A 27,738-nucleotide genomic window follows, 5' to 3' on the forward strand; every position below is an offset into this window, starting at 1 on the left:
AGCTCTTGACAAAGAAAGTCATCTCCTCTCCGGTGAGCATTAGTTTCGGGCAAGTGCCTCCTCCTCGCACGCCCCGCTGGGTTGCTGGGCTGTTTCCCGCTCAATTGCCATCCTGGGCGCATTTCCGCGGAGCGCTGGCGCTGCGGAGCGGGGGGCGCGGGGCGGCCGCGCCATTGGCGGGCAGGGAGGTGTGTCCCGCGGCCGGCCCGCGGTTGGCTGCGGCGCGGGGCGGCGGCGCCGCCGGACCTCGGCCGGAGGAGGGACCGGGGCGCACGGCCGTGCCTGCCGCTGCCCGCTGCCCGCTGCCCGAGGTAGGTACGGCGCTGCCCGGCGCTCCGGGTACCAGCGAGCGCTGCGCTCCGCGCTCCCGCCGCGGCGCCCCGCTCTCGCACCACTTCTCCCCCTGCCCGCCGCCGCCCCTCTGCCTTTCCCTGCCTCTCTCCAGGAGTTTTTCCCCTCCCGCGCGGGGGGAGGCCGCTCGCTGTGCTGCCTGGCACCGTCCCAGCCCCAGTGATGCTCGCGGGGGTGTGACCCGCTCCCAGCACGGGCCAGGAGGGACCGGCGCGGTGGCGGCCCCGCAGTCACTCGGCGTGCTGGGGGGGCCGGGGAGGGTTCCCAGCGCTGCACGCTTGGAATGCTGAAGTTAGCTTCACTTTTACAATGGGATAGGGATATCGCTGTGGCTGAGCCTGAGCACACACAGGGAGGCATGCGGACGAACTTCTGACCTGCCAGAGGTCACCCGACTGTTTGCTCCTTGGCCGGACACCCACGATCCCAGTGCACTCTCGCTGGAAGATATCGCTGCTGTCCTTGTGCAAGCCCTGTATGTGAGGGAAATTTGCTTCACTGCAGGCTTGGGTATGAGGTGCAGTGTTTTATTACAAACTGCTCTCATCGTTATGTCTTGGTGTGCAGAGATAGTGACAAGGTGTGACAAGGCTTTCTGGTTTTCGAGAGGGATCATTATGGGCTTTGAGAACCCTCTTAGCATGCTGAAGAGAAACATCAAAATACCTCCAATTTCAGTGCAGTAACCTTTGCTGGTGGACAAATGTAGCTATGGTAGGAAGACCACATTTGGAGCTGTTGTAGATGACTGTATGCTTCCCTTCATGCTGTCCTTCGTGTGCTAGTCCCTCTGTTTCAGCAAGCCTGGAGTTAAACAGGACCTCTGAAGTCTTGAGGTATATAGAAATTTTACTAGTTTGAGGTATGAGGACAAACCGGATTTTCCAAATGATTCAGATACAGACATTCAGGTATTATCAGTTAAAATTGTGTTGGAAACAAAGTTCACATTTTTGAAGCCTATCTCTGAGATTCATATCTTTTAATTGCAAGTATCTGAAAGTCTTAGGCTCCTGGATACTTGATACTGGACCTGGCTGTTCCCCTACAGAAATAAGCAGTGGCATGTAGGATTCACTGGGAGTGAAGAGGATGAGATAGAAGATAAAGGGGTTTTCCTCTGCAGTGGGAGTCTGTTATAGTGAAGCTTTTCCATTTTGCAGAAAATTCATATTTGGGTGAAAACCTGTTGCTCCTGGTCACACATATGCTTACTGCTACTCAGTAGTTAAGATCTTGAGGTCTTGACCTTATCTTCCATTTTTGGCCTGTGTATGCATTAGTTACATAAAAATATTTAGTGCTGGGTTTTCTCTTTTATTCAACTGCCTGCCATACAGCCTGTGTTATGCTTTCTTTCTGTGTGTTTGTTAGTTTGCCATACAGCCTGTGTTATGCTTTCTTTCTGTGTATTTGTTAGTTCTGACTGTTCTTGATGCAAGTTTTGATGGTCTTTGCCTCATTTATGGTGGCAAATGAATATAATTGAAAAATACAAGTTTCCAGAATTCTTTTTAAGCTCTGTAGTTAAAAACTAGCTGCATAGAACACATTAAAAGCCTTCCTTTGAAGTAATCAAAACAATTATTACAATTGAAAATTTGTGTATAAGATCACCTCATCAGACCAAGATGCAACAAAATTCACTGAAACTGAATTCATGTCTCACAACAGTAGGGTATAACTAGAGAATGAAGAATCTGGTTTGTGTTTTACAGCAGATGCTAAAGGAGACCAGAATTTTGCACAAACAATGTCTGAACCATATATGTACCTGCATTGTTTTATTACTTTGTCTTTGCTGCCATCAGGCTTTACCATGCTCCGTGCCTTTAGCCACACAAACGGTAGGTGTGTGTTCCACCATGCTAAGTGTTGGTATCACCATAAGTCTGTGCTGGCAATCAGGAGGGAAGATGTCAATGCATGGGAAAGAAGAGCACCTCTAGCACCAAAGCATGTTAAGGAGTTGACAAAGATGGGATACAAGGTCTTGGTGCAGCCGTCAAACCGAAGAGCCATCCATGAAAAGGTAAGGACCAGTTTTGAGACACAAGCAAAATCATAGTGCAGTTGTTAACCATAGTACAGAAAAAATAATATTCAAAGGCCATTCATGAGGAAAGATATAAAACACCCAGAAATGTGTAAATCTTGTTGCTAAATGAGTAGTTGTGCTAATGGAAAGGAAAAGGAATAGTTTGCTTAGCCTTTTAATGTAATATTGGTACCATGGTGGGTTTTTGGAGTTGTTTTTATTAATTACATGTCCTGTCATCACTCTCCCTAGAAGTTCTAGGTTGTCTTGAAGTAGAAACTTGGGAATTTCTTTAACATCGGTGCTTTTGTCTTCTGTTTGTGAGAAGACAAGAATTCTAAAAAAACCTGTACTTTTATACAGAACAGGAAAGATGAATCTGGTGAATTCCACTCTTGCTTCAATCCTACTCCTCATGTGAAATGAGGAGGTTTTTTTTTAATGCTGTGAGCTTCAGGACAGAGAGCTTTTACAATTTTTTGTAGCAGCAGTAATACTCTGCTGTAAGATAACTGAGAAAACAGATGAAAATTGGAACAAAAGTAGGGAATTAGTGACTACTTGCACATATGCATCAAAGTGGAGATCATACTTTTGCATTTCCTTAGAAATTGCTCTTCAGCTTGGACTTGAGCTTATAAAAGTTTATAAAATCACATGTTATCAGTCTTCAAATTCTTGAATTTTTCATATTTATATTTCTCTAATTTATATTTCCATGTATTTGAACACCTTGCAAAGAACTGTTCATTATTGCAATACTGCAGGATACTTCAAATTTAGTAAAATATCCTTTTTGTAGTCTGTAAATTTAAGATGAAGTATTTACTAACACATAATTATAATTTGGCCTCATATATTAGGATAATAGCATGATAATTCAATTTGATACTTGATACCTCTTTATCAAAGAATTTTGTGAATGTATCACATGCAGTAACTTGTTTCTGCTTGGTAGAATTATTTATTTTTACTCTGTTCTAGTTGCTATTATGCTGAGATCTGAATAAGAAAATACACAGAAAATTTTTCTTTGATTTTTCTCTTTTGTAGGAGTATGTCAAAGCAGGTGCCATTATTCAAGAAGATATTTCTGAGGCTTCTCTGATAATAGGTGTGAAGAGACCTCCAGAGGACAAATTAATCCCTAAAAAGAACTATGCCTTCTTCTCTCACACTATTAAAGCCCAAGAGGCAAACATGCCCCTTTTGGATGAGATTTTAAGACAGGTAAATTATGTCATATTGAAGGTCATTGTTAGTTAACATGGGATGGAAACTGAACTTAATGCTTAAGTGTGATGAAAAGCTTGCTGCTTAGTATTGTTACTTCCAGCACATGTACTTGTAGTTGGCTAACGAGGACAGTTTTCAGCATCCTTTCCTGAAACTGAGTATTTCTTGCTCAGAAGATCTTGTGTTTGCAGTGTTACTCTCTTCAAGTGCATGAGACGGGTACGTTGTGAGCCTGGTGTGCTCAAGAGAGTCTCTTGAAGAAGAGTTGTTGGAAAGTTAGTAAGCTGGAGTGCATTTGGCCATTTCAGAGGAAGGAGCCAATTCACACTGAAATGAGCAGCCTCTTGGCAGAGGATGTGAATGGGCCTGCAGCAGCTGGAGTGGCACATTGGGGAGGTCTGTGCAAAGAGGGCATGGACAGTGCAGAGACTCTTCCAAACAAAGATTCAGTGCAACTGTTACGTTTTTATTTTTATGCTTTATTCTTGTTATGATATATAAACCTATCAGGCTCTATCAACGAAGAATGACAAAGGCAGTGAAAAGGTAGTTCCTGGGAGAACAACGTGCCACAGACTGCATTCACTGAAAATTTTAATACTCAGTTTGCTGTGTGTTTTCAGGAAATTCGACTGTTTGACTATGAAAAAATGGTTGATCATAAAGGAATGCGAGTTGTGGCCTTTGGAAAGTGGGCTGGTGTAGCAGGTATAGTGTATAAAGTAAAGGCAGGCTTGCAACAAGTGACTTCCTATAATACTTCTGGTTGTCTGTCCTTCCTGAAAGTTGAGGCCTGCACATGTGTTTTTAACTGCATTTTGAATTCTTACTTTTAACAGCCTTTTTCCATTCTGGTTTGTGCCTCCTACTTTCATGAGACGACATGTCAAATAGTCATGTGGATTCCTGACAAATCTAATATTTTATGCTGTTGTCTTGAAGTCCTGTTTGTCCATTGAACTATCTGGAGCAGACTAGATATCAAGAGATCAACAGATTAGGATTTTGATAAAAAAAAGCTGCTGTCAGTCCCGAGAGCTTGAACAACATCTGTTTGTCACTGTAATGCATTTAATCTGATTCTTTTGTGGCATGGTTCTCATTTCCTTCTAGTGAAGTGAACTTTAACACTGTTTCTTTAGGAGACTCTTTTATTTCCTTCTTTGGAATCCGGTGATGTGGATACACCTCATAAAAGGATATCTAAATATTAAATGGTGCCTAAATACATAATGGGCTAAAAGCAAGTTTAAGGTCATGGAATGCTATTAAATTTTTCCTTCTCTGGTTTTCTGTAAACTTTCTTTAGAAGTAAAGTATTATTATAAAAACATGGGAAAATATCTGGGATGATTTGAGGCTTCAGTCAGTCTCTGCAGTTTCTAACTCTGCATATTTGTAATTAAGACTGATGTTCCAATTTTCTATTTTTTTTTTTTAACAACAGGAATGATCAACATTCTACATGGATTGGGTTTGCGGTTTCTAGCTCTGGGTCATCACACTCCCTTCATGGTAAGAGTATGTGTGCATGTATTTTTCTAAATAACATCTTGGCATCTGCTAGTTATCTGTATTTGAATATGGAGAATATATTGATTGGTCTGTGCTTTTGATTTCAGCACATTGGGATGGCACATAACTACAGGAATAGCAGTCAGGCTGTGCAGGCAGTACGGGATGCTGGATATGAAATTTCACTGGGACTGATGCCAAAGTCAGTGGGGCCTTTAACATTTGTGTTTACAGGCACTGGTAATGTTTCTAAGGTAAGAATTGTCTTCAAAATGAAATGCTATATAATTGTTAATAGAAATTCTTGGCATTTGATCTCTGTCAGGTTAAATGGGTTGATGGGTTCATTTTGCTAACTTCTTATCAATGAACATGGATTAAATCTTACTGCTTCGCTCTCTTTTGCAACCTGCATGATTTCTCTCCCCTTCTCTCCCCACTGTTTACTCTGTGCTCACAAAGTAAATTTATCACTCCATTAAAGTATGGGGGAAAAAATTATTTTTTCCAACACCTGCTGAGTTTTTATCTGTGGATATCAATGGCTTGGTTTACAAGTGCTTGACTTCAGGGCTATTTTCTGTGACATAGGGAAAATACTTACTCCTGGTTTTGGCAACAAAGATCAGTTAACAAGGCTCCAGCTATAAAGTGAAGTCACTGCCTGCATAAATGTTTTTCTAGCCAAAAGGATGGTGTGTCTGAAAATCTGGTTGTGATCACAGCTCATTGGCGAGGTCATCTTGTAGTTCTTGGTCTTTAGAACAGCCTGGTTGATGGGGAGTGGCTTCAGGGATCTTTCCTAAAGAGAAACTGCTCCTCAGAGCAGCAGCAAAACCCTCTTGTGGCTGAGTTGAGGCCACCCAGCTCAGCCATTAGATATAAGAACCAGGCATTGGATTGTGTTTTAGGCATTCTGCAGTAGTGGGGAATGATGTAAATTCCTTGCACATAATGCCCAAGCTACTTAGTTTTGGGTAAGCAGGGTTACATATGAAACAATGTCTACATCTCTGGAGATGTTCTCTGGCAGGGCTGTCAAATTGCATGTGGCATTTTATATTTGTTTTCAAACACCAAATGAGCAGTGTTACATTACATTTATGGTCTACTTATTCTAAATACTACTTCATGATTTCAGGGTGCTCAAGAAATGTTCAGTGCTCTCCCATATGAATTTGTGGAACCACATGAGTTAAAGGAAGTTTCCAGATCTGGAGGTATGCAGTGACAGCAGTGATTAAAAACACTGAAACTCTGAAGCCCGTTTTGTCCAAGTATAAGAAGTTTTTTTTTTTTTTTTAACTTCAGACCTCAGGAAAGTCTATGGAACAGTGTTAAGTCGTCACCATCATCTCATAAGGAAACATGATGGACTGTATGATCCAGTAGACTATGATAAACATCCAGAAAATTACATTTCGCGCTTTCACATTGATGTGAGCATCTCTTCTATTCTTTCAGGAAAGGTTTTCCACAGAGTGTTTGTACTTACTACACTTTTGCATATTCGTAATTTGAGAGAGCATTAACTTAAATGCTAGACCAGGTACTTTCAGCTCCTTAAATTACTAGGTAAAAACATCAGGCATCTGTAACTTTCTTTGCAGATTGCACCCTACACAACTTGTTTAATTAATGGCATATACTGGGAACAAAATAGTCCTCGCTTGTTGTGTCGACAGGATGCTCAGAAGCTGCTGGTGCCAGTTAAACCTGCTACTGGTGCAATAGATGGCTGTCCTGAATTACCACACAGGTAAGACACTCATTTCACCTGTAACAATTTTGCAGCACAATGATTAACTTGTAATGTTAGGCAGTTTCACCACAGTATATAGTAAATTATTCTGTTTATTTTACATTGTTCCTATGGCATGTTTTACAGTGCCCCATTGATTTTGCTTATGTTCTTTTGTGCTTTGCAGTCTTGTTTTCACAGTTTGTTTTTGAAAACATCACAGTAGAAATCATTAACAGGTATCAGCTGTCTTTCTGCAGAGTTAGTTCTGCCACTTGTTTGCATTGGATTCTGTATGAAAATCAAAGTGTGATATCTGGGAATGTACCCGCTGCACCAGTATTGGTAGAAGTTTCTATGCCTGAGCAGAATTTTAGGGAAAGTTCTTCCTAGCCTGTTATTTGGCATGTACAAGTTCAATAATTGTTCCTTAGCACCTCTTATTTCTGCAGCAAGTAGTGAATAATTTTAAGGATATAATGTGGGGTGCAAATCAAGGGTTAGTCTCCTTTCAGTGAGGATGGGAGCTACCCTTTCTCTAATAGCCCTGTCATGGACTGGGGAGGACATGAAAATACATCCTTGTGAGGAATCAGTTTTTTTGTCTCTTGTCTGCCAGCTCTTGACACCTTTCTTTCTCTCACATGACAAATAAAGAGTTGAAGAGTTAACCTTCAGTAGAGCCAGAGGTTATGCATTAGGCTAATAAATGCTCCACCTGCACCTGCTATCTTTGAACTGCTAGGAGGCAGCTGCTTCTTTAGGCTTCCCTTTAGGATGGGAAGTTAGTTTAATGCAGGACTGCATAGGCATGACCTGACGGAATTAGTAGATAGAAAATGAATGGGGGATGTTGGAAATACAGGGCACAGAAAGAAAAGATAATGGGTGAAGGGATTCTGCCAGTCTTTCCATGAAATTGGATGCTGTTGGTAGGGATGCAAACCTGATGACTACAATAGGCCCAAATTTCCATTATATTTCTGGATACCATTTTTTGTGCTTTGTAGACTTCTAAATTGGTTGAGATGAAGTAGGCTACAAGGCGCATAGATCTTCTCACATTTCTTTTATTTTCTGTTCACTTGTGACCTTTTATACTTGTGTTTCTTAGTAGTTTGTATAATGCTCTAGTCTACTGTCTTTTTATTTTAACTTCTTTAGACTTCTGGCCATATGTGACATTTCAGCAGATACTGGAGGATCTATAGAATTTATGACTGAGTGTACTACAATTGACAGCCCATTTTGTATGTATGATGCTGACCAGCATATTACTCATGACAGGTGGGAGAGCCCTTACTTTGTACTGTTTTCCATTGCAACTTGTAGAGTGAAACATTATATTGAAAAAATAATGCATTTATAACACTTCGGAAAGTTGGTACCTTTCAGGTGCTAAGAAATAGTTTAGCAGAGCTGTATTCTCTCTTTCAGTGTTGAAGGCTCAGGGATTCTGATGTGTTCCATTGACAATCTTCCAGCTCAGCTTCCTATAGAAGCAACAGAGTACTTTGGGGATATGCTTTTCCCTTATATTGAAGAGATGGTAAGATCCTATGTGTCCAAAAATAAGGTAAAAGGCTCAGAATTTGGTCTGTTTGTTTGTTGCTTTTCTGGTCTCCTGTAAACATTCAAAAGTAATCTGCTGTAGAACATAACTGACTTTGTACTTCAAAAAAAGGAAAAAGTTTTTGAAGTCTTGAGGGAATCCTTTGAAAAGGAAACATATGAATGAGACATGAGTGACCTGGATGTCTTACGGATTTGTCAAGAACACTTTCTGTAGGCAGAAAACGGGCTCTGGCAGATAGTTTATTGCTTCTGGACCCTGCACCAGATGTAAATATCTCATTTTCTTGGGTACTCAGCAATCCCTCATAGTCAGACTGCTGTTTGAATTCCTGTATTTTCCTAAAAGTCAGTGATGCTGATTGCAGCCAGAAATATTTCAAATATACAAGATATTGGTATTGTTGCATTCATTTAAATGTTGCTTAAAATCTTAATGTTTTACTTTGAGAAATATTTGTTAATAAAATGACCTGATTTTAAATAACTTATCTCCACAGCTGTTATCAGAAGGCTCAGAACCTTTTGAAAAACAGAATTATTCACCTGTTGTTCAAGATGTAAGTTTTGCAATTTTGCACCCCTCTTGTCTTCTCCTGCTTTGAAACATACAGACACAAAAAGGCCTCAAAATCCGTTTCATATATTTCTAGGCAGTGATTGCATCCAATGGCTCCCTGACATCTAAGTATCAATATATCCAGAAACTGAGAGAGAGCAGGTAATGTAGGCTCTTAAAGTTTACTGATTAAGGATTTACAAAGCCACCCTGTCTGCATTCTGTCTCCCCTTTTATATTAATTTATTCTTGTGTCTTAGTGGAATGCATCTACACTACACTGTGTCTAAATGTCTTCTAGGTTGATGATCTTATTTCTTTATGCACATTGCCTAAATCATTAACATGTGTTCTCAGTAACTTATATTGAAGTTGAGAAAGTGGTTATTTCTCTCTGTCTTGGATTATGAAAACTGTTTTACCAGAGGCAGAAAACAGCCACATGCTAGATTTACTCTGTTACTCCTTGCCCTTTTGAAAAGGATGTAACATACAGTCATCTGAAAGGAATGGCTGAAAGCAAAAGGCTCTCAAATATTCCTTGGATCTAGTTAGTTCTTGTATGGCACAAGTGCTGTGCTGTGTAGCATTGTTCTGTGACTGGATGTATTGAGGAGACTCTGGGACTCTCAGACTTTTTGTTATTATCATGCACCTACAACTTCAGCTACCACTTCATCCACACCCTGTCACAGCAGTTATGTGCCAGTGGTAGCCTAGAATGACTTAAGCTAAAAAAAGTATAAATAACCTGCACATCCCTTCCATTCCCCTTGCCCCCTTACCATTAACAAATATCTATAGTTTACATATGAAAAATGTTAGTTTCACAATAAGTGGGTTCATGTTCATGGTCAGTGACAGCTACACTGTACATCTTATAAAAATTTGAATTGGTCTGACTATAAGCGCTACGTGCACTATGCACTAAAAACAGTGTGTTGATTTCTGCATGTCAAACCTCTACAATTTTCTTTGGGACTTTATGAACTTGTGCATGATGAAATATAGGTGAATTTTTCACACTAAGTAATGTGCTATTTGCTTCTCAGAGGCTTCAGCTCATAGTGATTTTTGTTCTGTGCTCTTTGATAGACCCCTTCAAGAGGCTGTCTCAATAACAAATTTTTTTATTCCTCACACAGTGCAAGGACCTGATATTTTTTTAGCTTCCTCCATAATCACTTGCATGGTCTTTTTGTGAACTACCATGAGAAGCTGGAGACTTCATTTCCAAGGGTGGTTTTTTGGGTAGATTTTTGATATTTCCTCAGATCATTGTGCTGCATATGGTGTTCTTTTGTTCAGTAGTGTCATTCACTTTGCTCTCAGAAAAGCAGGACATGCTAACAATATCCTTCTTTATTTTGCAAACTTCAGAGGTGATGCAAATGAAAGAGGAGTTTTACTGCTTAGTGTGTGATGGTTTAGATAGAGATGTGCTCTTGTTCAGGTGCTATAGGAATTATGTGGCTTGTTTCCACTTTAGAAAAGTATTATGCCACATCCAGTTTAGTTTCTGAGGGTTCTATTTGGAGTAATTGCTAATACTCCTTCAAGTCAGTGAACATTTCAGACATACGACAGCCAGACTGTCTGAGCTGAACTGTCTTGGGTGCCATTAGATTTACCAAACAAACTCATCTGCATCTTTGCACCCTTACTTGCTTCTTAACTCTTACTGGTTTCTCACCCACAGCTGCAAAGGCACATCACATTAACAATGTAGATGTTACTTATAACTGAATTATTAAAACTCATTTATAGAGAATAGGCATAATCTGGAGCTGTGTAGATTCTGTTCTCATGCTCGCTGGGTCATTTGGCAGCTCTTGTTTTTGCTTGTCCTAAAGTAAACATGCTGAATTTGATTCCAGTGTGACTTTGTTCTATACCCTAGAAAAGTTTTAGTAAATATGACAAGTTAAATTGCAAAATCCAGCTTTCATATAAAACTTTCTCCTTCATCAGTGCTCCAAGCTACCTACCACTTCTGTTCCCTAAAGCGTGGAGAGGAATTCTTCTCTTTCTCTGCCCAAAATAGTACAGTTCTGGAAGCTCAGGAAGGATGAAGAGGAGGACCATCCTTGGATTTTGCAATATGAAAGAATATGATGGGCTTGGGAGAATTTCTGTGAATTTATTAAATAATGATTTTTTAAAATAAAATCTGTAAAACTTTTATGAAGGTCAAAATTTACAGTAATCTCTAGTAATAATTTAGATTAGAGAATAGATACATTGGAACATACCTTTCAGATTTAATTACCTGAAAATAATAACTTTAAAAAAGGCTTTGAAATAGGAGGAAAGTAGGATGGAATATTGAAATTTTGAAGAGTAATTCAGGCTTTACAGTACTGTTACAGTAGGCTGGAATGTGCTGCAGACATATGATATAGATGTGTTTAGTATTGATTTAACTCTCTTCATTCACAGTAGTTTTTCAGTGGTATTATTTGAGGCTTTGTGCCCCTAAATGTAGATAGATACTTCCTGCCATGCTTTAGGTTGGGCAATAGTGCTCTGTTTTTTTTTTTGCTGTTAGATGTTGCTCTAGCAGGCTTCTACATCATCTATCATTGTTATGGCCATTTTTGAAATGAAAAAACACAATCAAAATATTTATTTTTGGCTGCCATGAGAAGCCTCAAAAACATCTGAACCAAATATTATTTAGCAGACATATGGTTGGTCCTCTTCTATGGTCAGCAGGTTTCAGCACAATGGACATCATCTTGTCAGCTAAAGGTCAGGATTCTTTCTGAGGCATAATCTGCAATGCTGGTATAAACTCTTAGTGGACAAAGGGGAAACTGAGGATCTTACTTATATGCTTATGAAGATTCCCATGAGGTTGTATCTTTGAAAGTCCTACCTATTTGTTGAAATTTATGTTCAGGGTATGGGATAAGAAAAGCCAAACCCCAAACTCCAATAATTAGCTTGAACAGTAGGGCAGTGAACAGCTTTCTTAAAAAGTAAGAAGGGCTTTAAGAATTTTTTCTTTTGCTAAATAATTTTTATCTATGTAGTCATATGTTAGACAGTTGCACAATCCTGATTTTACAACTTAAAGCAAATTTAAGCAAAAAAGAAAGTTAAAAGGAAAACTAATTATAAACAACCAAAATATGTATTCTGTTATGATTTATGAATTTCTGAGAGCATATTTAAACAACTGCTGAATGCATTATTCTGGTTGACAGAAAGAAATGCAAAATCTGATGTGAATATATGTTATACAACAAGAGATCTGCTTGTGATGGTTATCAAATCTGAGTCTTTGTCTGCAATGATGATTTCTTGGCTGGGCATTAACTTTTATTTGACTTTTATTAACTATCATGTTCCTGTTATCAACTAATACGAACTTAGTATAATTTACACAATAAATTGTAAATAAATAATAAAAGTGTAAATAAATAATACAGAGTCTGGAATCCCTTTCTGACTGCCCAACATGACATTGGTAGCCCTCAAGTTGTCAGGTTACAGTAATTTGGCCATTGGGAAAAATACAACTGAGGAAAGTTTTGATGAACAGCTAGAAGAAATCAGAGAAACAGTGGGAATGTTGACAGATTTGACCATGTTTTTGTTAGAGGAAAAAACCTAGAAGTTATGCAGCAGAAGAGTGGAAGCAGTACTAGACTAGATAGTCCTGGATCAGGTAGATTCCTGCTAGGAACCTGACTCTCGGTCTGACTAGAGCTCTTGGTTTGTAGACTTACTAAAACATACTTCTTCTGTTAACCCTGGCAGCTTACAGTTTTCTTCTGTGCAATTTTTAATTTTGTCTGTAACACCTTCTAGGGAACAGGCTCAGTCACTGAAGATGAGTGATGAGAAGAGGGTTTTGTTGCTGGGATCTGGCTATGTTTCTGGCCCTGTGCTTGAATATCTCACTAGAGATTCCAGTGTTGACATCACAGTTGGTATGTAAGAATTTGTTTTTATTACAGTATTATCTCTTACCCTTCCCATAAATAATAAATGGATGTGGTTCTGAAAAGAGATAAAGGAAACCTTTGATATTATGCACAGCAGAAAAGGATTTTGTAACTTTGTGAGCATTTTGAATTTAAGTAATTGACTTTAAAATGACACAGCCAAGTTAAAAGTTAACTCTTTGCATGTGTAACCTGTAGGTTAAGTAGAAGTATTTTTCCTTCTAACCTGCTTTGGGGTCAGTATTGGTTTTGTAGGTAGTCAGTTACTTTGTTGGTCTTTGGCTGTGTTTTCAGCCTCACACAACAAGAATATGAAAATGTTTTTATAGACATCTGTATGAGTGAAGTAACTGCTTTTCATATAACGACTGTCTTGGTGGTAAAACTTCAGACCCTGACTTTCCCATGAGCACCAATTTCCTACTTATTTATTCCTCTATTTTGGTTTTATCTGTAGCATATTTCAGGCTAGGCAACTCAATAATCCTTTTCTGTACCCTTAATGATGACTTTACCCTTATTCTGGGACTTTAGATTTAAAAATCAGGCTTTATTGCCTTATTGCATGAAAGATACTTTGCTGGAAAGTTGTTTCCCTTAGAACTTACAGCAGAACTTCCCTTAGAACAACAACAATTTGATTGTTGTTGTTATTGCACTGATTTCTTTTTTCTTCATGCTACTTTCATATTTGACTGCTTTTGCTACCCTTCATGGTGATAACCATAGTATTTTTAACCCCTGGGAAAAGATTTACTAGGAAGAAGAGGGGAAATCTAGGAAAGCTGCACCGTAGTTATGAGCAGTGCCTGAGGCAGTGCAGAGGAAAGGATTACAGCCATGTGCAGTGCCCATCCCCTTGTGACTACAGAGGTTGCATCCACTCCCTGGAGTGCAGTAGCAGGAAGGGAAACCAGGTGAACTGGAAGATCTGTTTTGCCAGGCAATGAACAAACATAGCCTCCTATCTGGGTAGCTTAAAAACATGCAGTTTCTACAGCACACACTCACTGAAAGAAAGACACGTGAAGATATTAGTTGTTTAATATTTGACAGCAGGCAAATAGGTGCAGAAAACAAAATGCACGTCACAGTGCCATGTTTGGTTTTGTACTGTTAAATCCAGTTGATGAAAACTTTAATTAGGAAACCTTCATGTATTCAACTTTTTTTTTAGTTTGAATTTGTAGATGATTTTGCCTAGCTCTTTTCCCTCAGCACAATTTGATTTGTAGGGTATAGAGAACCTTCTGGTAATGTTTATATCCCACTGACTGTGGAAGGGCCATAAGGGACTCAGAGGCACAGATGCTTTTAATTCTCCACAAGCTTGTGCCCTGCCTGCTGCCTTCTTTCACTGTTCCTTTTTCCTGGCTGTGTTCTCTGGTTTGTGCTGGCAGCATGGTGAGCTGGGAAAGGAAATTAGTCAGATATAGCTAATACTGGTTGTGTTACCATTGTTCTCTTTTTTAGTTCTGATTTCCTTATAATGGTAAGTGCTGGTGATGTTATTGTGGATCTCTTTCAGTTCTGCTTTCTTTATAATGGTAGTTAAGTGAAGGAAGGCAGAGACTGGATTTATCCCATTTAGTTATAATATGGTATTTGGGATTGAGAGGATTAAGTCATAAGTATTAAAAGTAGTAAGTTTGAACCTTTTACTCACACTTGACCTAAGCTAAAGCTTAATGTTTCTATCTTTGTCATGTTAAAAATGGTTATTGATGTGAATTGTTTTTTGCTTTAAGGTATTAAGCTATTCTTGATTGTAAATAGGATTCTGTTAAAGTGTATTGAAAGAGAGTTTAAAAATATTTCTTTTTAAACATGTGGAAATGAGGGATCGAGGAAGTCTTTCTGAACACATTTGTTTACCAAATGCCTGATTTTTCTTCAACTGTTAGTGAAGGAAAACATGCATGCAACTGTTTTTCTTTGGGAAATATGGCACAATTATACATGGGTATCCTTTAGATTTAGCTTCATCTATAGGTAACAGTTTATTGTTTTACTTTTAAAACAGTATCTGTCATGAAGGAGCAACTTGAACAACTGACAAAGAAGTACAGAAATGTTACTCCAGTTCATATGGATGTCCTTAAGCATGAGGAGAAGCTGTCCTCTTTGGTGAAAGAACACGACCTTGTGATCAGGTCAGATTTCTGTGTGAAACATGATAGGCTCAACCCTAAGTCATGCTGCTTCTTTCTCCTAGTTGATTGACCTAAATCAACACATAAACTTTTTTTTAAATGGCCAAGAAGTGGGGTCGTATTTGTGGAACTAGCTGCTTCCTCTTCATGTAGCGGGGCATCAGAACTTTAAAAGGGGTTTTGACTTCTTCAGAAATTTTCACCAGTTAGGTGGATTTCCTTGTTAAAGGAAGGGCCAATTGCATCCACAAGCTTATGTGTCCCTGGGATCAAATTTTCTTGTTCACAAGAGGAGACAAATTTCTGGTATCTTGGTAATTTCTTCAGAATATCCCATTAAGAAAGAACTCATTCCAGATATTGATACAAGGAAGGACCTCCATAGTCCTTGCCATTTTGTTTCTTTTGCCACAGCTGTCATGAATGTTGTTTCCATTCCACTTAGAGCGTGCTTTTTACAAAGTAGTTCACCAAGATCTTTGTAGTGCAAGCTTTCTCAAGGACAGTTTTGCAGTTTTACATCTTCTAAACTTCCAGCATGCTTGTTTAGAAAATGTCTTCAGAAAGAAGTCAGTGGTTTGTGGTTCACAGAGATGTGTGACAAAAGATGCTGCCTCAAGAATGACTTCTCTATTGTTCAATGCCCTGTTCTGAGTACATACAACAATGCCATCCTGATAGGGTAGTGTTTCACTTTCAGAGGTATGGAACTGCTCAGGGCAAGGCAAGTATGACTTTTTTTGAGCTATTACTTGAGCTCTTTTGTAGGCATTCAAAAGACATTTGAGTGTCCTTCCAGTGACAGGATAAGTAACTGGTTGAATTTTGATGTTGCGTGATTCTCCTTTCTTTGTAGTTTGCTGCCTTATTCAGCACATCCTTTTGTTGCTAAGAAATGTATTGACAACAAAGTGAACTTGGTAACAGCCAGCTACTTAACACCAGCCATGAAAGAACTTCAGGGGAGGTAGGTGTGGAAGTAGCAGCTCCCTGGTGTTGCTTCTTCTTTAGTGCATTATCTGAATATTTTGCAGTCTGTTACACCTGCAACACTTATTGTGAATTACTGCTTTCTGAATTATTTCTGCTTCTCTTTCTGTGATGGAGGACCAAGTAACTTTCCCAAAGGTGCATGTCGCAGAGTGGAGCAATATGTGCATACCCCAACCTGGTTAGACTAATGCTCTAAATAATGGAATGTATTTTTCTGTCTTTGTCATCCTATTTCATGTTAATGTGCCTTTTCCTCTTTCCTCAGACTTGTTAAGATGTTTGAACTGGGCTGATATTCAATCTGAGTAGCTGTGCTGTTGTATTCTACCAGCAAACTTGTTTGTCATCCTTTGCCTTCCATTAACAAAAACTCATTTTGGCTTATTGTATCTACAGTAATCTCTTCCTTCATGCTCTTCTTTTGGATACACACACTGTAGAATTTTCAAATTGGTGATAACTCTAACTAATGTTTCTGTTGTCCTACTTACTATATGCTTGTAAGTTGTTTTGAGCATGGAGCTTCCTCTGAGTCGCAGTTTTGGAAAATCTGAAGTGCCTTCAAGTGAAGAATTGTACATGCTGTGTCTTTACAAAAGATAAAATAGAAAAAGCTAGACTGGTAGAGAATCAGTGTTGCAGAAAGTGAGGGATATTTAGGGGCCTCTCCTACCATTCCTATTGAAAATATAGCATGCTCTCAGGGAAAAAAAAATTAAAGAGGACACTTCTCATTTGTCAAAAGGCAAACTGATGTTGAAAATAAAATAAATCTGAGGTGATAAGTGAACTCCTTTGGGACTGTAGGCGTTTATTTGGAAAAAAAAACCCAGATGCTTATAATTTTAGAAAGAAGGCATTTTAGTCTCTCTTCCTTGTAGGAGCTCTTTAGGACCATTATGACTAGCTCTGTGCTGCTTTCTGCATTACCACCTTCCTGCATTATAGCATTGTCCAGAAGACTGTGGGATATGGAATAGCTGGTAGAAAATTTTTTTCTACCAGCACTTGGGTGCAGAAAAGGAAGAGAAACTAAAGTTAGAAGGTTCTTAGATGGTTGTCACTTTTCCAGTTTAATATCTGCTTTTGTTTCTTTATTCCCACAAGCTGCAGCAGAGCCCAGAATTTGCTGTGTTGGTGAAGGTTCACTGGGCAGATGGGACAGATGTATGGAATAAAAGGCCAGTGAATATTCTGATGGCACTGTGTTTCTGTTATTTTTAGTGTAGAAGCTGCTGGTATTACAGTTGTCAGTGAAATGGGCTTGGATCCTGGTCTTGATCACATGTTGGCGATGGAATGTATTGACAAGGCGAAAGAAGTTGGTGCTTCGGTAAGGTTAGCAGGTAGTGCGTAGTTCTGCCAAGATTATGTTAGTAAAGTTGTTCTTTTAACACCATGCAGGTTTTGAGCATGTCACTGATGTGTAACAGACTCTGGACATTTTACTTTTTCTGATGCTTTGAATTTCATAGCTACTAATTCACTTGGTGAGACCATCAACTAAGATGGCTTTGCTCCAGTGTATCTTTTGGCTTCCTCTCCTTTACCAGCAGGGCTGTAGTTTTCCCCTCCCCACTGTAGATCCTTCTCATCTGGCCCAATTGGGGGATAACAGAAACAGAAATTTTAAGAACTGATGGCTAGATCTCTGTGCATCCTGATCTGTCTTCTCTTCACTGTTTCTTTCCTGTGGATAAATCTGACAGGTTGTATCGTACACTTCTTTCTGCGGTGGCCTACCAGCTCCGGAGCACTCTGACAATCCCCTGAGGTACAAGTTCAGCTGGAGTCCACAAGGAGTGTTGCTGAATACAGTTCAGTCTGCTACGTATCTAAAAGATGGAGAGGTGAAGTAATGGGAACATTTTCATTTAAAACCAGACAAAACCCATGGTATTTGGCTAAGGAAGGAACTGGGACTTGTAAGATGTTGTTTACTTTCAAGGCAGTGGCAGTCAGTTACCTAAGCAAGTTGCATAAATCACTTAGTCCTATGTTTTGGAGCATGATGATACCTAGCTGCTACTAGCTTAATTCTTACTTACTATGTGGAAACTGATTGCCAGGAAGGAATTTATTCTAAAGATTAAAGCACTGGATTTGGAGTTGTTTTTTCTGGGTTCAACTTCCATTCCTGCTGGGTATTGCCTTTCCTATTTAATTGTCCTATCTTTGGTCCTGTGAAACAAAGGTGAGAATGCTTGTCTGTCTAGTTGTCTTGAAAAATCAAACAGCTTTATTTTGTACTTGCACAATGCATAGTAGAACTCTTGATTCCTGTCTGTTTTGGTGCAATGTGTAATACCAATAAGCCACTGAGTGGGTTTTGTGAAATGCTTTTTGGTCTATTTTATAGAAGCTCTGTTTTGCTGTTTGTGCAGGAGTCATTAGATTAACCTCGCAAATGTCACTGCTTCTGTTTTATGTAAACATTGTAATTGATTTGTTCAAAGCTATTGCAAGCCATTATCACATTTCTGCTTTCCAGCACTATTTCCACAGTCACTTGCTCAGAGTATTTACTGCAGTTGTCAAGGAGACTGCTTTGTATAACCACTGTAAAGTTTAGCTAGTTACATAAAACTCTTTGATCTGCAAAACTTAGAAATATTTTGTAATATAATCTTTTATGTTTTATGACATTTTGGTGCTCTACTGTTTTTATGGAAGTAAGACAGGATAAATGCAGGAATTGTATGTTGGATCATTATTTAAAAAGCAATGAAATATAAGTTTCAGATGAAAAGGATTCTTGTAAATGTTAAAATATTTCTAATTTATTTCCAATCTTGTTTACCCATTGCTAGGAAAAATTAGATCATGCATATGAATGAGTCATTATTCGAGCACTAGATGAGCCTGTCAGTAAATTCTGTAATTTTTCCTCCTTACCACTTATGTCTTTGACCATTGTGTAGGATTGTTGCACATACCTGTCTTGCCTGGCAAACACAACAATATATTTTGGCAGTGCTGCAGGCTTCACTGCTTTAATATTTCTTCTATAAGTAAACCTTGTCCCTTTGCAAAGAAGTCAGAAAATGAGTTTGTGTTGATGCTGCATAGCAGATCTGGGCTTTAACTGCTTGAAGAAAGTAGGATTCAAGGCTGTGGTTTGGAGTGGTAAGAGAACTAGTCACCTTTTTTTATTCTTTTTTTTCCTTCCATGGTGATTTGTAGTTTCAAGTAAAGATACACATGGGCAGTAATTTTATATCCATATGATATCACTTGATTTACTTTAATCTTTAAAAAAAAAAAGGAACAAACATCCATCATTCTGTTTATGTCTGCTTTCTCCCCCACATAAAAAACACCAAACGAAACCTAAACAAGATAAATTATTTGACCAAAAAGCAGGGAGCTCATGGATAGAGTCTCCCATTACACTGGTGTAGTTAAAGACATGCTCCAAAATGACATTAATGTAAGTTAAATGGGAACCTGCTATTTTAATATAAATGCAGCAGGAATTGACTGTGTGTGAGAAGGACGGGGCTTGTTTTAGCCCTTTGATGCCTGACACATTGCATGCTCTTCCTGCACCAGATATGATTAGATAGCTTGGGTAACTGCTTTATTTGGATTGGGCCTTTGTTTGCACTTGAATGCCAAACATGTTTTTCCTGGTTTTGAGCATACTTTATCTTTTCTGTTCTAAAATAAGTTGAATACAACTGCACAAAAATATTTGCTGTTCTTTCACAAACTTTAGATTATCAATATTCCACCTGGAGGAGCGCTACTGGATTCTGTTAAACCAATGGATTTTTTCCCAGGATTAAACCTTGAAGGTTTTCCTAACAGAGACAGTACAAAATATGCTGAGCCATATGGTATTCAGACAGCTCACACTTTACTGAGAGGCACCTTAAGATATAAAGTAAGTTGTTGGTGTTATTATTAGTAATTATTGTTTTTCTCAAGAGATGAATGTTGTAATTTCAATGAAAATGCATATTTAAAACTTAGCCTTTTATAGGCCTGCACTTGCTGTTTATGAGCTTCCCATTATCCCAGCTGGGAGACATTTGAAAGCAGTTATCTTTTATTTTTTAAATGTAGGGTTAGGGTTAGGTGTATTTAACAGGTATTTGTTGCAAAATGGAAAATATTTTATTTGTTTTATACAGTTGTTCAGTTGTCTTGCATAGTCTGTGTTTTCTCTTTTTATTCTGGCTCTGTATCTGTTGTCAGATCAATAGAAAATTTTAAAAAATAAATAATTCTGTTTTCTTATATTCCCATGAAAAACATAATGTAAAAATCTTACAGAAAATTATGATTTTCCATCAGAGAAAGTTTTTTATTAAGTAACTAGAAATCTAAAATTTGAGAATCCTTATAATTTTGGTCAGCAAAATAAAATGTTAAGAGATAAATGTGTTTTCCTTCTAACGGATCGAGTCTTTTCCTTTAATTTGTTAGATGTCCAAAACAGAATTAAAACGTTTTGATGTTTTTCTGTCAGATTTTATTTTTAATTTTTTTTTTTCAGTCAATATTAAAAAGGAATAAACCTAGAACCATACTGAAGGTTTGAAAAAGCTTTTATAGATGTTGTATTATGTATGTTAATGTTTATGCTAGGGTTTAAGTTATTGTTATTTGTCCATAGCCTGAGGAAGTTGCATGTCCTTTTTGTCTTAATTCCTCTGTTAAAATACAACAGGATTTTTTCTGTATTTCTAGGAAGTAAGCTTGCTTAGATAAAGGCATGGAAGAAGGAAGGCCAGTATGGGGGGAAAAAAAGGGTTATAAATTACAATATCTCTCTTTCTGTCACTCTAGATACAATCTCTTTTTCAGAAGAGATTGTAAAAATATGTGGGAGCTGCGTATCTCATACGAATCCTAATATGATAATCTCTTCCATTTGGTACCTGGTAAAACTTTATTGTTTTGTATGTGCTAAGCACAAGGAACCTGCAAAATTGTCAGGGTGACATGCCAAGTGGATGTCAGTGTGCTGCAAGAATGCTGTTCCTGTGGCTGGGGCTGTTTCCTTAACCCCCACAGCAGAGCCAGTACTTTGGGCTGGGCTGGTGTTGGTAGGGTTGTGGGGAAGGGTTCCCATACCTCTACCTGCATGGTACTGACATGCCAGCACAGAGTGCTGGGCAGGACAGAAGTTAGTGTTGGCCCTTTGCACGAGCTGCTGTGCTGCAGAGCAGAAGCCAATCTGTTCGCTGAGGAGGTAATAGTCTCCTAAAAGTGCCTTTTAGAAATTAAGTTTAGATAGCTAATGGAGTCAATTTAAGAAGAGGTGTCACACAGAAGGATCTCACTGCAAGGCCATCTGAGCTGATAACCTAGTGCTCCTAATGAATGATGCCTAATTTAATTAGTCTTCTTTCAGGGTGCTTTATTTCCTCCATTCTGCTTTTTTTTTTTGTGTTTCTAGTCACTTGCATGTAAGTGCTCTGAGGTATCCAGCAGCTGTGTGGGAATGTTAATGGGATACAAATAAAAGTAAGCAGAAATCAGTTGAGACTTCTTTTACTGTGCAGCCTAATGCAACATTTGCAGTTCCTTTTAAACCATTCTACTGCTTTGTCTGTCTGATATTCCTGAAGACGAGAAATAAGCACACAGGATTCTTACCTTTAAAAGCAGCCTATGTGATGTCCACACAATCCCAGTGGTGTGAAACTGGATGAGCAGAGTTCAGCATTGTGCTCTGTGCATTTAGGAGTTTGTTTATGGGCCAGCTGGCTGATACAACCCTGCAGTGATGGGCTGGGATTTCAGCTAGTGCTGGCCAGCTGAGCCCTTTGATCTCAGCACCAATGGTACTTGCCATGGGAGAATAAGCCATTAAAAAAAAAGGATTGAAAAGTGGGGAAGGGTGGAGAGGGGTTGGGCAAAACACTGCTCAGTGGCAGTAACCTCACTGGTATCAGATTATTATGGATGGATTCCCAAGAGAATAATTATGGTTATGTCTATCACTGCATTCAAACCAAGGAGAAATACCTCAATTTCAAGAGATTAATATATTTAATGGTGTTATTCTTTTATTTCAGGGATACTCCAGAACTATGGGGGGCTTTGTTAAATTAGGATTAATTAACCCAGATCCTTATCCTTTGCTAAGCTCCACTACACCGCCTCTAACCTGGGTGAGTTACTCTGCTTACTCTGTCTTCTTTCCTCTGTTTTATTGATTGTTTTCTTATTGCTAGGCTTGGGTGTACTTAGCAATGAGAATCTTGTATTGCATCCTGATATTTGATTTTTTTTTCCCCCTGGAAATTAGGAAAACTTTCTTCAGCAGGAATGGAATAAGGTACTGGAACAGGTTCCCTGACAGATTCTGGAGTGTCTGACATTGGAGGCTTTCAGGCCTCAGCTAGACAAAGCCATGGCCATATTTTTATGAATTGTCTTATGTTTCTTGTTAGTCACAGTCTAATCCTGAGTGGTTTGAGTTTGCAGTGTCCATATTGTTACTGGCTCATGATCTTCAGTGTAGAAGTATTTTTCAGGGCATCAAGAAGTAACAGATTGTGCATAAAGGAGTATATTTTTTTTTCTATTAAAATTCTCTCAAACATTTTTTAGGTCTTCTGTTATGCAGATTTTCTGTCTTGACTTTGGGTGCCTTACTTCATCTTTATCTCAGCCAAGACATGACTCTGATGTGCTGCTGTTATATATGATCGTCAACATTTTTGTTGTCTCTGTGGACAAACAGGGTATTTCATATTTCAGTATGGGGTGGAAAGAGCTGGAGAATGTCTTGAGTGTTCTCAGAACCAAGAAAACAGAAGGTGAAAAGGCCACATCCTTGCTTGTCTTTGACTAACATATAGTATTGGGAAGATGAGCAAACTCCAGGAGTTTTTGGGTGGCCATATGAGAATTACTTTTTTTTTTATTTTTTTTTTTTAATTTTGAGATAATTTTTTGTCTACTTTCAATTTTAGAGTTGATATTTTCAAGTTTTCTTTGCAAAGATGGCTAGACTTTCCAGTTCCTCTAGCCTCAATGAATAAATATACAGTGTTATGTAATCTGTAAAATATCTATAAACTCATTATTCTCACTGCAAACATTTTTAGCAATGTTTTTACGTCTTTATCTACTCTGTCAGGGAAATAGAAGAGAAAGGCTAACATGAGCTTGTAGACTCTGAAGTTCCTGCTTATTCCGTATCTTGCTCATAGTTCTTTTTATTATCCTCCTTGCTGTGAATGAAGCAAGCAATAATTAGCGTCTAGGTGGCACAAAATGGCATTCAGATATGCACAAGTATAACGAGAAATCTCTGGTAACACTCACAGGATTGCCAGTGCCTTGTTCATCTTATTGGTCTGTTTCCTCCCTTTTGAAAGGGACATTCTCTATTTCTAGACCAACTGCACGATATCCTATCTCTAAATTTTCACTCTGTCAGTCCCCAGGTGGCTTCTCTTTCATCCTAATAGTCTCCTAGTGTTCCTTGTTCATGCAGGTTTCTATGTTCTTTATTTGCTGACATAGGAAGGGGTAAGACTAAAATATGGGGGGGAAGCAATGGAGGGGTGGGGTACAAAGTCTTTTAGGAAAAGATAAACCCTATTTTCATCTGTTGTGATTAAAATTCTCAAACTTTCTCACTTTGCCAGTACACATAAGCTGTCTTCTCAGAAGTCCTGGATTTTAACTGATCTTAGTAGAATAGTTGGTTCTCAAAACATTGATTGAGATGGAGTGGGAGCAGATGTCAGGCCTTCATGAACCTGTTTTATTTTCAAACAGAAAGAGCTCATGTGCAAACTGGTTGGAATTAAGTCACCTGCTGAGCACCATGTTCTTAAAGAAGCTGTATTTAGCAAACTGGAGAAGGACAAAAGTCAGCTGGAAGCAGTGGAATGGTAAAATGTTCCAATGATTTTGAAAGTTTAAACATTAAACAAATAAATGTTTGCAATTCTAGCCATTTTGTTTCAAGACTGTTAAAGTGGTATGGTGAGCAACTGGAAGTTAAAAAACTGAGATCAAACTGCTGATAGACAATGATGTAAGACTTCCTCATTTTTTCTGCCAGGTTAGGTTTATTGGGAGATGAACCGGTTCCAGCAGCAGATTCCATTGTAGGGGCTCTTGCAAAGCACATGGAGATAAAGCTGCCCTTTGGTATGTGAAAAATTCTTTTTCATGGATTTGAATGGAACAAGGCAGTATCTTTTATAAGCTTTAATTGGATTAGTTTGCTCACCTTCATTAATAAACATTCATGATAGGTTTTTCAATGTATTGTGATGTTCCCTACTTCCCCAGTTTATCAGTTTATTTTCCTGTTACACTTTTAATTTGATCTTGGTGTTCTGTCCTCCTTAATAGTCCTTGCCTTCAGTCACTTCCCTGATATACATGTTGTGTATGTGCCTGGCCTTCAGGAACCTCATCTTGATGTGACTGAAATACAAGTAATGAATAGTTTGTGTGCTTTTCTCTTAGGCACTGGAGAGAGAGATATGATTGTCATGAGAAGTGAAATAGGTCTCAGGCATCCTTCTGGCCATTTGGAAGACAAATTTATTGATCTGGTTGTCTATGGGGATAACAAAGGATATTCTGCAATGGCTAAAACAGTAGGATACCCCACAGCTATTGCTGCTAAAATGGTTTTAGATGGTAAGTGGCTATTCCAACTTCAGTAACAGTATTTCAATCCTCTTTATCTTCTTGCCTGTAGAAAGTAACTATATAGTGTCTCTTAAGTATATTTATGTATATTTTTTTTTAATTTGTCAGACTCTTCCTGTCTTCTTTACAGGAATTTTTAATCTGCATATTTTGATGTTCAGTGACAACTCTTAATTTACTGCTTAATCCACAAAGATTTTTAAGTCATTTAATATGAAATGTTACACTAGTGTAGAGAAAACCTTTAGCATAATAAATTATAATTGATTGTGCAACAGAGCTGAATGACTCAGCAGTTCCCTGCACCTCGATCTGGCTGTGTTCAGCACAGCAACCTCCACAAAAACCCCACTGTGCAGCTACCAAAGCTTTCTCAAATAAACCCGGTAGAGCACTAACACTGTTTTTTTAATGCCTTTATTTCAGGTGAAATAACTGCCAAAGGCATGGTCATACCTTTGACAAAGAATGTTTATGTGCCAATACTTGAACGTGTTCAGGCAGAAGGCATTATTTACAGTACTCGCAGCATTATCAAACAGTAACTGAAAGCAGTGGATTTAATCAGGTTTTGGCTTTTTTTGGTTCCCCCACCTCCCCTTTTAGAATCTCAGTTTGGACCAGCTAAAGGCAGCACCTGCCATTTCATATGCAAATGTTGCCTTCTGTAAAACCTGCCACCAGGCATGATGTAGAAACTATCAATACTCACAGATTGTAATATTTTCCTCTTAAAATGGTTAAGCTTTCATGTACATGTTTCAGCATCAATCAGTCCTTTCCTTATATCTTCTCTAAAATACCTCAGAAGGGTTTTTTTTTGTTATTAGAGTTTATCTTCTAAGTGTATATGGTTATTATTGCAACAAATTTAAACTGAAAGAAAAATATATTAGTGGATTATTTTGTGGTGGAAAAGTTTGGATAATGAACTCCATTGATGAAGTTTGATTGCTCATGTGGTAAAAATAATTTTTCAGAAAAATGGAGATGAACATGATACTTAAATTTTAAGTCTGGTTGTCCCTTTCACTTTAGCAGTATTCATTACTATTTTCACAATAACAATATGCAAAAAATAGATTAGAAATTCTGTACTACTAGCAAATAAGATTGTGTTAAATCTTGAAAATGTTCAGTTCTTAAATATTTGAAACCTAGATCTTAATATTTTTCACCACTTTATAATGAATGCAAATATAAATTAATTGGAGGAGGAAGGAAACTTAAAGCAAGCTTCCCCCCATACCCTCTCTTGTTACAAAGTAGAAACTGGTTTCAATATATTGAAATACCTGCTGTTACGTGTTGCCATGTGCTGTGGCGAGACCACATTAACATTTAGCTCTGCAGCTAGGAAGAGCAATCTGAAATACAACACAGTTACTGTGCTTAGAAGATGCTCCAAATGACATGTTTACTCTTCCCACTTACACTGTGTGCCTCATCGAGGTTAAGTACTGTTACAAAGGGAATACTTTGTGCAGTACATGCAGCTTTGAAATGCACTAGCTTTAGAGGTTTAATTGCCACTTTTTGAGTTAGCTTCTGTCCTTCTGCTAGCATGGTTTTGAAGCGTTCACTTGGGAACCTATGCCTACCTCTCAATACAGTGTCACTTTAGCCTGATGGAGTTTGCCAGCTCATTTGCTGCTGAATGCTGTGCTGTCAGATGTGTCACCCCTGCTCTAGCTGAAGTTTAGCCACATCAGTCCACAACTGAACTTTAGCCCAAGTGCAGCTTCTCTGTAACATAGCACCAATTGCATCCTTTCATTTCAGGGCTGCTTCTCTGGCTTTTGCTTAGGGATTTCTACACCATCTTGCAACTCTAAGCATGGCTTAGACTTCACCAGTAAGATCTGTGAGGTGTAATGATCCGGGCAGGTTGTATTTGCACAGGTACCTAAGCACCTGCCTAGAGCTTCCTTTTTCTAAAGCTGAATATTGATGCAGGAAGCTGTCTGCTTTCAGCTTTGCTCAGAAACGCCCTTTGCTGATAAACACACAGCCTTTCCCTTCCTGAGAACCAGTGCTGTAATCACAGTTCCAAGAAGCTGGAATTCCAGGTGTTGTTTTGCATGGTGGGAAAAGCCGGCATAGCAATAATTCAGGTTTTGATGCTCAGGTTTTGCTACTCAGGATTTGGATTTTCTTTGTGCAGGTGCAATGAAGTAGCATCCGCACCTAGATGTTAGGTGCAGATGCTAGACAGTTAGGTGAAAGGAGCCAAAGAGAGAAGGGAGAATGACGGGCAGATGTTACTGTGAAAGAGAAGGACTTTTTCTACTGAGCCAATGCTTTTATAATGTAATGTCAAATTTGGATTCTGTTACCGTTTCATGCATATATTACACAAAATCCAGTCTCTACCAAGTTCTTTAGCTTCCCACTGACCTTACAGGCTGTTGGTTTGCTGTCAGGCTGGTAGATGCAGCTGGGTTAAGGATGGAGACTGCAATGATGTTCTGCTCTCTGCTGCCTCCTCCCTCTCCAGTAAATTAATGGCCTACAACTAAGGGTTAAGTTATACTTGTACCTGCTGGTCCCTTCCAGTCCAGTGCTTGGTGAGACCAGGATTTTACTTGAGAATTCTCTGTTCCCTTCCTTAGCCCACAAATACACAACCACAGACTTGTTCCTTGTATATATACGCATGCACCGTACTTGCTTTTCTGCCTTGGAAATGCAGTATGGGATGAAAATCAGATTTTTTTACAAATATCAAATATTTTTGGAGCACTAAAGAATGAGAACTGCAGTGTTTTCATCAAGAAATGCTGCTACTATTTTTGAAACATTTTATATTGGAATACATTTCTAATTCCCAGTGGAAGGCTGCATTTTGTTTTCTATGCTTAGACGCAAGTGAATTTATTGCTCATCTTTTTGCATGAAGATTATACTTCTCAGTTCTTTTTGTATATTACTGGAAAGATGATTGTATCTTATACATGAGATTGCTTGAAAAATAAACCTGAACTCCTCTG

At 38.6% G+C, this 27,738-nt stretch overlaps 1 protein-coding gene across 1 annotated transcript; it reads left to right on the top strand.

The window, feature by feature from the left end:
- The first annotated feature begins 269 nt into the window (after positions 1-269).
- AASS (aminoadipate-semialdehyde synthase) lies at positions 270-27,738 on the top strand. Its single transcript, XM_021553459.2, has 24 exons — positions 270-311; positions 2,163-2,383; positions 3,443-3,619; positions 4,249-4,333; positions 5,073-5,140; positions 5,248-5,394; positions 6,282-6,360; positions 6,452-6,579; positions 6,751-6,899; positions 8,046-8,168; positions 8,319-8,430; positions 8,954-9,013; positions 9,107-9,174; positions 12,829-12,950; positions 14,989-15,118; positions 15,975-16,085; positions 17,336-17,444; positions 17,821-17,961; positions 19,830-19,997; positions 22,141-22,236; positions 23,858-23,973; positions 24,147-24,235; positions 24,560-24,736; positions 25,175-27,738. The coding sequence occupies exons 2-24, from the start codon at positions 2,171-2,173 to the stop codon at positions 25,291-25,293; spliced, it is 2,787 nt and encodes a 928-aa protein (XP_021409134.2). The 5' UTR covers positions 270-311; positions 2,163-2,170; the 3' UTR covers positions 25,294-27,738.

This window comes from Lonchura striata, chromosome 5 (assembly GCF_046129695.1).
Source record: "Lonchura striata isolate bLonStr1 chromosome 5, bLonStr1.mat, whole genome shotgun sequence".
Classification (NCBI taxonomy): domain Eukaryota; kingdom Metazoa; phylum Chordata; class Aves; order Passeriformes; family Estrildidae; genus Lonchura; species Lonchura striata.